Consider the following 12,798-nt stretch of genomic DNA (forward strand, 5'->3'; position numbering starts at 1 on the left):
ATACAGACCTGCCTTCATGTTTTCTTCCTCCTCATCTCTCCATCCCTGCCTCCTCAGTCCTTGAGATACCCACCTCAGTATCCCTAGGATTCTTCAGGGCAATTGAAAATACAGAGAAATCAAATAGAATGGACTAGATTTAGTAGAAAATGTGAAGTCACTGGAGTTTGGTTGTCATTGGTACTTAATGATAGAATTATCCTATTCATATTATCATATTCATCTTTAATTCCATAGCCATCCCATACTGTAGGCACCCTGTTGTTTCTCAAATTATTGTTGATTAAGGAATCATAATTAAAGCCATATATTAGCAAGAATTAAAATGTTTAACATATTAGTTGCTCTTTTAGGGCAGGACTTTTTGACAGATTCCCAGAAAAGATGGAATAAAAACAAAAGGGCACATTGAACATCTGAAATGACACCCGAATCAGATCTTTCATTTAACCAGACACTGGTCCTTTGTAGTCATGTCTACCACCATCATTTAGCATAGGTTTGAATAGATGGTAAGGCTATATTTTGTAGCCAGAATTTTTGATTACCTTTCTTAGTCCTATCGTATTTTAAAATGTTCAAACTTAGCGAAACTCAGCTTTGCAAATAATACACCAGGCTTTTAGGTCATATTAATCATAGATCTGATGACACTGATGTCAGAGTCATGATTATAGTGTTAACTTTCTTCCAACTTTTCAATCTTGTTTTTTTTTAAGGTATATTCTGTTACTTGACATTTGTTGGTTTTCTTAGATAATTGAAAGTTAATCATTCATACTCCTCTTTTGTTTGATAGTGATTTTACATTTTCAAAACAAATGCTTCTTGAGTCATTAAACTATTTTATTTTTTAAAATTTATTTTTCAGTCTGATCTTGTGGATCAAAGTATATTTAATTTTATCCCAGAGGGGGAACATTCAGAGTTTTATAAAATACTCTCTACCCATCTGCTGGAAAGTGATTCATTAACTCCTGAATACTTAAAAAGTAAGTAGTAACTGTTAAGAACAAACTCAAATATTATATTTGATAGCCTTATCCTTTACTTTTGCAAGTTCGTGAAAAATAGACATGTTTAATAATTTAAAATACAGTATTATTCCATATACCCTATTGAATGCTTTTTAAATAATATGTATATATATGTATAATAGAATTGTGTTCATATTTAAATCTGAAATTTATTCCAAAGTATACTGAAATTTCATCTTGTTTGTCATAATAAATCTGACCACAACTATGCCATAAAACTGTTTTATACAGTAATGGAAATCTGACAATATCTTTTTAATTTTTGAATAAAATCATGTTGGTATTTATTGGTAGATAATTAAACCTTGTTTTCTTCATCGTTAATTAGGCAATCACACTGTGGGGGGCAAAATCTGCAAATTTGTTAAGATTATTAAATTAAAAGAAAAATTATTTACTTTTTAAATTAAACCAAATTAACTAACCTTTTATTGGGTGTATGTAATGTGCTATGCATTTGTGCTTTATCAAAAAGAACCAAAATAGTGAAAAACAGTTCTTGCCATCAAAAACCACAAAATATTTTGGTATAATCAGACATTTCTACTAGATTCATTAGGGAAATAAGCTTGACCAGTTCACAGCATTTTTTCCACTGTTACCCAGTATAAAATTCAAAATTGTTGTATCACTGTATCTGGCCAGAAGATATTAGATATCTTCTTTAATTATTTTTCATGATTTTTAAATGTTGCCTTATTTGGTAATTGTGACCTCAATCATCTTAGATCTTCTTTGTATTTAAATCCTAAAATTCTATATATTAGTGATTGTCTAAAAATTAAAATATATTTCTGTGTATCTTTTGATAAGCATGGATAGCTTTTCAGGGGAGAATTCATTTGAAGCCTAACTGTAATTGTTTATGATCAAGTTTGCCTGACAATGACCAATAGGTCATTATAATCTAATATTTAGGAGAAAGATTTGGACTGGATCTAATAGATGTAGAAGCTAATTATGTTCCTATAAATAGTATTTGAGGTAATGAAATGAACAATATTGCTTGAGGTAAATACATAAAACAAGGGTAGAAGAATTAGAAAGGGACCCTGAGAGAGATAAAGAGGGTTATCTTTATCAAAGAGACAAAGGAGAAGGAGTTGGCTTCAGAGACCCTCACAAGGACAGAATTAGCCAGAGAACTGAATCAAAATCTCTGGCATAAAGGTAGAGATGATAGGCTCCTGTTTCTAAGATCAGAGATAAGGACAGCAGTACTACTTTTTAGTATAGTAAAGTCTTAATTAAGTGGCTTGTTAATCCCCTGTTAAGCATCAAATATGCAAGTTCTTCCCCAGGGGGAAAAAAGTGTTTAACACAAGTTAAAACACAGGGGACATTACTTGGAAAGTTCAGTAGGTCATTTTTGGTCATAATGAAGATGGTACAAATGATGTGATTTATATCTAGAAAGGGAAATAAGGACAGAATTATAAAAAGCCTGATATTTTATTCTATAGAGTTTTTATTTTTTACACAGTGGAGAGCAAGTGAAGGAGATTTGGGTGGTTTTATAATCGAGGGTAGGAGGGAAGTCACTTGGATAGAAAATTTTGAAAAGGACCATACTCAGGACAAAAAAAGAAAACCGTATTATTGTTGTAATTGAAGTAAGGATGAAGAAGGAAGTATAGGAGTGTTAAGTAGGCAAACTTGGTGGGCTCAGTGTTATGCACTGGTGACCAAGCTGGGGAGGGTTTTGGGAAGATGGTGATACTTAAGTTTTTAAACCTCTTGAGTTAGATGGTAAAACCATCTAATTTGATAACAAAAGAGCATAAGTTTGATGAGGTAAGTGAAGGAAAGTGTTACTAGTCCTCGAGTGTTGAAGCAATGTGATGAAAGTAGTATTAGTCCAAGTATAGTAGGAAAAGGTGTATCAAAGGCACGAGAGTGAAGGCACAATGAATAAATGTTTCACCTACCTAGGTGCAGGGCAATTTGTGACTACTGGGTTGATGGTCCTAAGTGTTAGTTGGAAAAAGTGATTTATGAGAGTTTCCTTGGTGAAATGAAGAGCAGGGCCTGGTGAAGCATTAGCTTTGGGATATGTATAGGTAGAGAAGAGACCAAATTGATACGTAGAGGAAGTAGGGATATGGTTTGTTTAACAGAAAACAGAGGAATAGTTGATAAGGGAGGAAGGCAGGTTCAAGTTACAAGAATGAGGAAGTGTGAAATGAGGAAAATCTATTGAAGTTGACAATACAAATGTTGGTAAGCTTTAGAAGAGTAGAGGTATATGGGTGCAAGCCATGGTGCATGAGGTAAAGGGAAGTGAATGTGTGAAAACAGGATTCCTTACTGAAAGGAAAGGAGATCTGTGACACTAAAAAGATGAAAAACTCTTTGAAATGGAAGACCTGATTATATTTAAAATTATAGAAATTAAGGACCCATGACCTTTGGTTATTAGATATCTTCTTTAATCATTTTTTCATGATTTTTAAATGTTGCCTTATTTGGTAATAGTGACATCAGTCATCTTCGAGCTTCTTCGTGTTTGAATCCTTAAATTCTCTAATGTATTAACAACTATTCAAAAATAACATGTGGTGTAGACCTGGTCTTTAGAAGATAGGAACAGCTGTTCAAGGAAGAAGTAGAAACATTAGCTTTAGACTGGGAAGCAAAATCTTTCTTTGAAATTGAGTGAAAAATGAGAAAAGACAGATAAAAACAGAGAACAGTAAGTTGTTTGTGCAAGGTGAGATCATCTCCTAAAGGCACTTTACTTTTATGGACTAAATAATATGTCATTGAAGACTTCTGTTGAAAATGTGAACTTATTCAACTTTGTAATCTTATTTCATGTGATATATCACAGATACATGACTTTTTTAATCATTTATTTCAGCAAAAAATCAGTTAGAGTTCTGTTGTCACATGCTTCGAGGAACAATAGATCCAAAGGAGCCATCTACCTATGAATATGTGAGATTTATAGGAAATTTCAAATCTTTAAACAGTGGTGAGTTAAATGCTTCTCTTAGAATGTATTTTAAAACTTGATATTTTTCTGTGCTCTTAGAATACTTAGATACTTGAATACAGTAACATCTGGGTTTATTGGAATAACTAATAATACATGTTTCCTTACTATTTTAGTATCTACTGCAGCACATAATGGTTTTGAAGGAACTATACAACGCACACATAGGCCTTCTTATGAAGATAGAGTTTGTTTTGTAGCTACTGTCAGGCTAGCTACACCACAGTTCATCAAGGTATGTTTCCAATTTAATTACTCAAAGAGGAACTGTTTTTATATAATATTTTTTCTCTAGAATGACTGAATTTTCCTGCAAGCATTGAAATAGTAGAGGCTATTAAATATGCATGATTATGATTGATGATATTTCTGAAACAGTTATGAAAACACTTGCTAAATTAACTAATTTTTTAGCATATATTGCAGTTAGCCAGTGGATATGTGTCACCATTGCCCTGCTTTTGTACAAAATTTTGGGGTGCTTGGTATTTAATTCACTATCTTCAAAATCTAGGTAATTTTTGAAAGATTGTTTTTGAAATTTTCTTTTGAAATGTATAAGTGCCTTTTACTGCATATAATTTACCTTTTACTTTTTAAAATATAAGTAATTTGTTTTTATTTCCTGGGCCCAAAAAGCAGACAGTAATTAAGGAAGTGAGAAAATGAAGTGGGCTGGGGTTGTGGCTTAGTGGTAGCACACTCACCTAGTATGCATGAGGCCCTGGGTTCAAAAGGTATTGTGTCCACCTACAACTAAATAAATAAATAAATAAATAAATAAATAAATAAATAAATAAATAAATAAATTAAAATAAAATAAAACAAAATAAAAAATTAAAAAAAGAAAAAGAAATAGCTCAACAACTTAGAAGTGGCTAAAATGAAGAAACCAGCCATGATTTGGGAGACACCATGGGCTAGGACAAAGTATTGAGTTAGCAGATAGAAGATCTGAAACCAGTCTTGCTCTGCAAGTTTTGATCTTAGGAAGTAATAATAGTAGCTAACATTTGAACACTTATTGCATGCTATACATTTTTACATGCATTATCTCATTTAATTCTTATAACAGCCCTATGAGATAGATGCTATTATGAAACCCATTTTGTATATAAGGAAAATGAGGCTTAGACAAGTTTCTTCCCCAAAGTCTCTATTAAATGTCAGAACTGGAGTAATTCTTTTTCTTTCAGAGCCCTAGTCCTCGACTATTGCATTGCGCAGCAAGAGGATACTAGAGTCTAGAGTTCATGTATGTGGAGAAAATAGGATAGTAGGAAATATGGTTAGAAAAGTAAGCAAACACAAGAAATGAAATTTATTTCTGTTTTTTTCCATGCTGAAGAAATTTCAGTATGAGGATCCACAGAAGGTTTTTAGGCAAGAAAGTTACATAAACATATTTGAGTATTAGTAGAATAATTGTGGCCCCAGAATTGAAGACAAATTGAAGGCCATGGAGGCTGTTTGGGTAGATGATACCACAGTAAGTTGTCACTGATGGTGGAGATCTAAACTAAGCCATAGGAAATGGATGGGCTGGAATAGGTTTTTTTTTTTTTTTTTTTTTTTTTTTTAAATAACTTTAGAAGGTGAATTTGAAAAGATTAGTAGTGACCACTTGGATGGTAAAAGGTAAAAATGAAAGTATGTTATGAATATCAGATTTCTAGACTCTGCCATGGTGTAGGTGGGTGTTCATTAAAGAGTTGGAAAATTGTACAACTGGGTATGAGGAGTAAGACAGTTAATTTTAGGGCATACTGAGTTTGAGATGTATGGGAGTATCTGGACAGAAATATAGAACAGTAATTCAGGAGAGAAGTCTGAAGCACTAACTCTGAAGTCTGCATTTTAATATCATTTATTGCTACTTTTAAGATTTTTATTTAAGCAGGGTGTGGTGACATACCTGTAATTCCAGTGATTTGGGAGGCTGAGTGAGGCAAGAGGATTGCAAGTTAGAGGCCAGCTTCAGCAACTTAATGAAGCCCTAAGCAACTTAGAGGACCTTGTCTCAAAATAAAAATAAAAAGGACTGGGGATGTGGCTCAGTGGTAAAGTACGTCTGGGTTCAATCTCATACCAAAAGAAAAAAAAATTTTGTTTTTTTTTTAAAGGTTTTTGTTTTGTTTTGTTTTGTTTTGTTTTTGGCAAAAGTGTTCAAGTTTGAAGTGAACACTGACCTTCCCACATTCTTGATCACTGAGCTACATCTTCAGCTTGTCACGTTTTTAGTACTAAAAAATTAAATTTGTTAAAAATTTATTTAGGTAAAAGTTATCTAACAATGAGTTTTATATCTAATAATATTTAGGATTCTTCTAAGAACACAGGGAAGTATTTCTGAATTTTAATTATTGATTTATTTGTAGGAAATGTGTACTGTTGAAGAACCCAATGAAGAGTTTACATCTAGACACAGTTTAGAATGGAAGTTTCTATTTCTAGATCACAGGTAATTAACTTCATTTTTATTTGTTTTTTATTATTTTCTTTTTGGAGGTATGTATTTTTTTTTTTATTTTTAGATTCAACGTATTTTATTAATAGCTACTACAAACAGTAAGATAACTCAATTACATTACCAAGTACAAAATCAACATACAAAAATCAGTAGTTTACATATATTCAAACAATCTTTTGGAAGATTTAATGGAAGTTTTCATATATAACAGTAACAAAAATATATTAATATGTCAATAAAAATGTGAGTCCTGTTGAAAATAGAAATTAAAAATATCACTGAAGCCAAAAAAATAGCCTTTCTATAAATAGGAGGACCATATTATTGTGTAAATTAATTTGTAAATCTAACAAAATCTCCATGAAAACTTAACAGTTTTAAGATGTGTCACCTGATGCTAAATTTAGTGGGGAAAAAAAAAAAAAAACAGAAGTGGGACCAGCACTACCCAGATGTAAGTATGCTCAGATACTTAAACAGAAATTGAATGCATAAAGAGGACATCATCTCAAATCACTGGGGAAAAAAAGTAGTCAATAAATGTTATAGGGATAAGTAAAATAATATCCCTGCCTTACCTTATATACCATGATAAATTCCATATGTACCAAAGATATTTTTTAAATAATACAACCATTAAATAATAAGAAAACTTGAAAATTTTTTCTTTACAAACCTGAAGTTAGCAAGAACTATCTAACCTTTCATGACTCAAAATCCCCAAATCATAAATTATTTCAGCGGTATTTTTTGTTACATAAAAATCAATTTTTTATGGAAAGAAACATCATAAACAAATTTTTAAAAACAGACCATTAAGGGAGTTATTTACAGGTCATATCACAAAGAACTATCCTTCCTAACATAAATTGACAAAATCATAACCCTTTTGAATCATAGAAAAAGAACATAAAATTTGCTATTAATAAACAACAAGATAGTTAACTTCACTCATTAAAAAAGAGAAATGTAAATTAATTAAAACTGCAGATGAAAGACTGTTTTCTCTCTCTCCATTGGCAAAAATCCAAAGTTAGCTAACATACTCTATTGATAGGACTCTGGAGGAGAAAGCATTTTCTCATACATTCTTACAGCAGTGTGTTAAAGTCACCCAGAATAATTGTGTTATAGTCTATTGGATTCCTGGAATTGAGAAGGATTAGTTTGATGTACATGGATGTGCCATCGTTTGGGGCATAAATATTTATGATTGTTATGTCTTCCTGATTTATGGTTCCCTTAAGCAGTATGAAATGTCCTTCTTTATCCCTTCTAACCTACTTTGGCTTGAAGTCCACTTTATCTGATATAAGGATGGAAACCCCTGCTTTTTTACTGAGTCTGTGTGTGGTATGTTTTTTCTCATCCTTTCACCTTTAGTCTGTGAATGTCTTATTGTATGAGATAAGTCTCTTGAAGGCAGCATATTGTTAGATCTTTCTTTTTAATCCAGTCTGCCAGTCTATGTCTTTTGATTAATAAGTTTAGACCATTAACATTCAAGATTATTATTGAGATATGATTTGTATTCCTGGTCATTTGGGCTTTTTTTTTTTTTTTTTTTTTGGTTTTTAACTTGATTTGGTTTCTCCTTTGATTAGCTTTTCCTTTAGGGTAGTTCCTCCCTTTGCTGACCTACATTGTTGTTTTTCATTTCCTCCTCATGGAATATTTTGCTGAGAATGTTCTGTAGCATAGGCCTTCTGTTGTAAATTCTTTTAACTTTTGTTTATAATGGAAGGATTTTATTTCATCCTCAAATCTGAAGGTTAGTTTTGCTGGGTATAGGATTCTTGGTTGGCAACCATGTTCTTTCAGATCTTGAAATGTGTTGTTGCAGGCCCTTCTAGCTTTTAGGGTTGGGACTGAGAAATCTGCTGATATCCGTATTGGTTTCCCTCTATATGTAATCTTGTGCTTTTCTCTCAAAGCCTTTAAAATCCTATCTTTATTTTGGATGTTAGGCATTTTCATTATAATGTATCTTGGTGTGGATCTGTTGTAATTTTGTGCATTTGGTGTTCTGTAAGCCTCTTGTAGTTGATTTTCCATTTCATTTTTCATGTTTGGGAAATTTCCTGATATTATTTCATTGAATAGGTTGTTCATTCCTTTGGTTTGTATCTCTGTGCCTTCCTCAATCCCAATAATTCTTAAATTTGGTCTTTTCATGATGTCCCATAGTTCTTGGAGATTCCATTCATGATTTCTTACCATCTTCTCTGTTTGATCAACTTTATTTTCAAGATTAAATATTTTGTCTTCATTGTATGAGGTTCTGTTTTCCAGTTGATCCTAGTCTGCTGGTGATGTTTTCCATTGTGTTTTCTATTTGGTTTATTGTTTCCTTCATTTCAAGGATTTCTGGTTTTTTTTTTTTTTTTTTAGAATCTCTGTCTCTTTGTTAAAATGATCTTTTGCTTCCTGCAGTTGCTCTTTTAACTGTTTATTGGAGTGATCATTCACTGCCTGCATTTGTTCTCTTATCTCATCCTTTGCTTCACGAATCATTTTAATTAAGTATGTTCTGAACTCCTTTTTGACATTTCTTCTACCATGCTGTCATTGGATTCTATTAATATGGAATCTTGGTTTGTTTGGAACACTTTTTTCCCTTGTTTTTTCATGTTGTTTATGTATCTTCTCCTCTAGCCGTGCAGATCTGGGGTATTGCAGTTTCCCCCCTTATAGGCTTATAGTGACCCTACAGGTTTCCAAAATCTCTCCTTTAAGGGGGAGATCAATATTAGCAGCACCCAGTAAAGACAATATGCAGCCCGACCACATAGCCCCTGTGAAGACATTAACAATATTGTCATAATAAGCAGAGAGGATGAGTTGAATTATTATCTACAGTTTAACAGATAGATTTGCAATGAAGTCTACAATTTCTAGTGGTGGACAAAGAGGATGGGGAGGGGGGTAGAATGTAAATGTTAATGGGATAAGAAAAGAGTATATAGAAGTACTAGTACATTATTCTTCACTATTGGATTTTAAGGACAAACGTTTTTTCTAATCAAGATTTTCAAGTCCATTATCCATTTAAAAAAAATAAAGCTCCCCAAATTAATTTCTAGTTAAAATGTTTCTTGTGGGATACTTACAATGTTGATTGTTTTTCAACTTAGGGCACCACCAATAATTGGATATCTGCCATTTGAAGTTCTGGGAACATCAGGCTATGATTACTATCATGTGGATGACCTAGAAAATCTGGCAAAATGTCATGAACACTGTAAGTAAATTTTAATATTTCTGGTAAGATTAAATTTTTAAAATCATATAAACAAATCCTGTCCCATTACTGAAAGGTAGTAAAATGTAGATTTATTACAATTTTTGTAAAAATATAAAATAGGAAAAGGTTTAATTTTAACTTGATCTGATTCCCACTAGATTGATTATACACATAAAGCAAAATCTTCCATATTTAAAAAATACAAAACATTTTTCCAGTTAACTGTAAGTTGCTTACTATCTGTTAAAAGACTTCAGAACTCAAAACCTGCGGAGCATGTGCTGGGAATAAGAGTTATTTCAAACAGTGAAGTTATTTTGCTTTTGGTTAGTTAAGGGTTAAAAATCAAATGCCTCAAAGATACTGTACCTGACAGTGTATATGGGGAAAAATACCTCTGATGTGATTATTTCCTGTTGCTACCCTGAGTAAAATACAGGAATAAATCAGCAGTTGAATGGAATGCTTGAATATTTGGAACTTTATTGTATGTGAAAAGTATATAAGATTAGCAATAACTGGCTTCAGAGTTTGACACTGTGGAAGATGTGATTAATTACTTGAGACCTTAAACCAGCTCTAACAAATTGCATTTTCTTACCATTGGTGTATGTATTTTTTGAAAAATCAAGAAAATAACTACATGTAGAAATTTAAATGTAAATGAAAGTTTTTGATTTAAAAAAAACAAATTCTTTATAACTAATTATGAATCAAGGAAAAAATTTTTTTTTCTTTTCAGTAATGCAATATGGAAAAGGCAAATCATGTTATTATAGGTTCCTGACCAAAGGGCAACAGTGGATTTGGCTTCAAACTCATTATTATATCACTTATCATCAGTGGAATTCAAGGCCAGAGTTTATTGTTTGTACTCACACTGTAGTAAGGTAATAATTCTTTCAGAGAAATTCTGAATTATAGTAATATTCTTTAATGATTGTGGCAATATAATTTTTATGCATGGCATAGTATTAAAGTTTCTAAATCACAGTTAACGTTCATTTTTTTAATGTGTCAGTGAACTACAAAGTAATCTTTTTCTTTCAGTATATTATTAAATTTCCTTAGGCATTATATAGAAATGTCAGATGGGTAGTAGATATATAATGCTTGACATAAGTTCTGTGCTTTACAGCAGAATTCATACTGCCATGTATGTACCAAAGTCAGTTATGCAAAGGGAAAACTGGGAAGAGCATACTCTTCCATTTTTTAGTTCCTCTTAATTTATTTACATACTGTGTTGTTACAGTCATTCATAGTAGCATATAAAATTTTGATATACCTAGAAAAATGCAAATTGAGTTAAGAGTACATTGTAGGCATGTTTCAGGTTTGTGTAGTACTTAGAAAATGGTCTAGAATTAGTGAAGAGTAAGTGAAACATAACAAACACTGAATGGTTGCAACTCTTCAGTATCTTAGTGAATGAACAAACACTAAAATTTGATTTTTTTTTTCCGTTTGTAGTTATGCAGAAGTTAGGGCTGAAAGACGACGAGAACTTGGCATTGAAGAGTCTCTTCCTGAGACAGCTGCTGACAAAGTATGTTTCTTATAGTCTTTTAAAAATGTAATTACTTAATTTCTTGTCAGTGAAACACCTAACTCAATAATTAGTAAGAAATTGTTTCTCAAGTACTTCCTTTTCTCAATTATGACAATATGTTTATACTTTACTGTTTACTTTCATTTTTCATTTAACATTTTAAAATTTCATTTTCTTCTAAATAAGAATTGAAGGGCTTACCATTTAGCAATAATAAGGCGAGAGACATCTAATATCTCAGATTAAACTACTGTTATTTGTTACCTTCGATGTGCTAGACTCTGGTTTGATTCTTCATATGAATTATGAAATATACGTCACTCTTTAGACATCCTTAATCTCATAAGTAATATCCCCATTATGAAACTTCTGAAACTCAGATTTCAAGGGGAGGGGTGAACCTGCCCTTCATGATTCATGACAGAAATTTTAGTCAGAATTTGAACTCTGGTTTCTTACTTTTGATCATGTTGAAGTATAGTGTATTAATTTTTTATTTCTATATAACAGATTTCTGCAGAACTTAGTGATATAAAATAACACACATTTACTATCTCTTAGTTCATAGGAGTCAGGAATCCAGTCACAGTTTAGCTGGGTCTTCCACTTGAGGATCCATCAGAAGGCTACAGTCCTCTCAAGTTCCACTAAGGCACCATTTATTTCCACTTCATTCAGTGATTATTTTCATGATTGTTCCTTATGGGCAGTTGGACTGACGGCCTTGGTTAGTTGCTGGCCACACTCCACTCTCATTTTCTTTACAGGTGACCCTTTCCATCTGAGCAAGCATGCAAGAAAATACAGGGAGAGAAATACCAGGAAGATGAACTTAAAAGTTTTTGCTCTTTAAGATGAGAGAAATAATAGCATGTTTGTATACTAACAATGATCTGATAGAGTAAGAAAAGTTGATGAGAGAGAAAGAGATATAGAAATGCTAGAGCGGTGTTTCGAGTTGGTGGGAGAAGATGGGATCTAGAACACAAGTGGAAAAATCAGGTTTAGCTAGGGGGACAGATTATTTGCCCCTGGCAGGAGTTGGTAACCTATGGCCTGTAGGCCAAATCTGACCCTCTGATTGGTTTTCTAATGCCCACAAACTACAAATGTTTTTATATTTAAGTGGTTGAAAACAAAATCAAAAGAATAATGCTTTATGACATATGAAAAGTATATCAAATTCAAATTCTATTGTTCATAAATGATATAACCACACACATCCACTTATATATTGTCTGTGGCTGTGTTTGTACTGCAATAGCAGCATTGAATAGTTGTGACAGAGACTGTATGGCCCACAGAACCTAAGAGTTTGACTCTCTGAAAGAACCAATAAATGTTACAGAAAGGATTGACTGATCCCTGATTTATAGCAACATGAAGAAGGATAGATATGTAAGTATCACATTGAAATGAAAACAATGCCAGATTGTGTTTTTTCTGCCATGTTCTGCTTTATAGGAGCAGTTATGGGAGAAGTAAAAAAAATTGGGTTTA

The 12,798-nt window shown here is 32.3% G+C and overlaps 1 protein-coding gene across 21 annotated transcripts in view; it reads left to right on the plus strand.

The window, feature by feature from the left end:
* The window catches only part of Clock (clock circadian regulator), a 105,444-nt gene that overhangs the window by 64,521 nt on the left and 28,125 nt on the right, over positions 1-12,798 (plus strand). For all 21 annotated transcript variants that reach the window (XM_047565737.1, XM_047565723.1, XM_047565720.1 and 18 more), the window contains 7 exons: positions 872-992; positions 3,898-4,011; positions 4,149-4,267; positions 6,411-6,493; positions 9,637-9,743; positions 10,489-10,636; positions 11,220-11,295. In XM_047565737.1, the coding sequence (XP_047421693.1) occupies positions 872-992; positions 3,898-4,011; positions 4,149-4,267; positions 6,411-6,493; positions 9,637-9,743; positions 10,489-10,636; positions 11,220-11,295 (768 nt within the window). The remainder of the gene's footprint in view (positions 1-871; positions 993-3,897; positions 4,012-4,148; positions 4,268-6,410; positions 6,494-9,636; positions 9,744-10,488; positions 10,637-11,219; positions 11,296-12,798) is intronic.

The sequence above is a fragment of the Sciurus carolinensis genome, chromosome 10 (assembly GCF_902686445.1).
Source record: "Sciurus carolinensis chromosome 10, mSciCar1.2, whole genome shotgun sequence".
Classification (NCBI taxonomy): domain Eukaryota; kingdom Metazoa; phylum Chordata; class Mammalia; order Rodentia; family Sciuridae; genus Sciurus; species Sciurus carolinensis.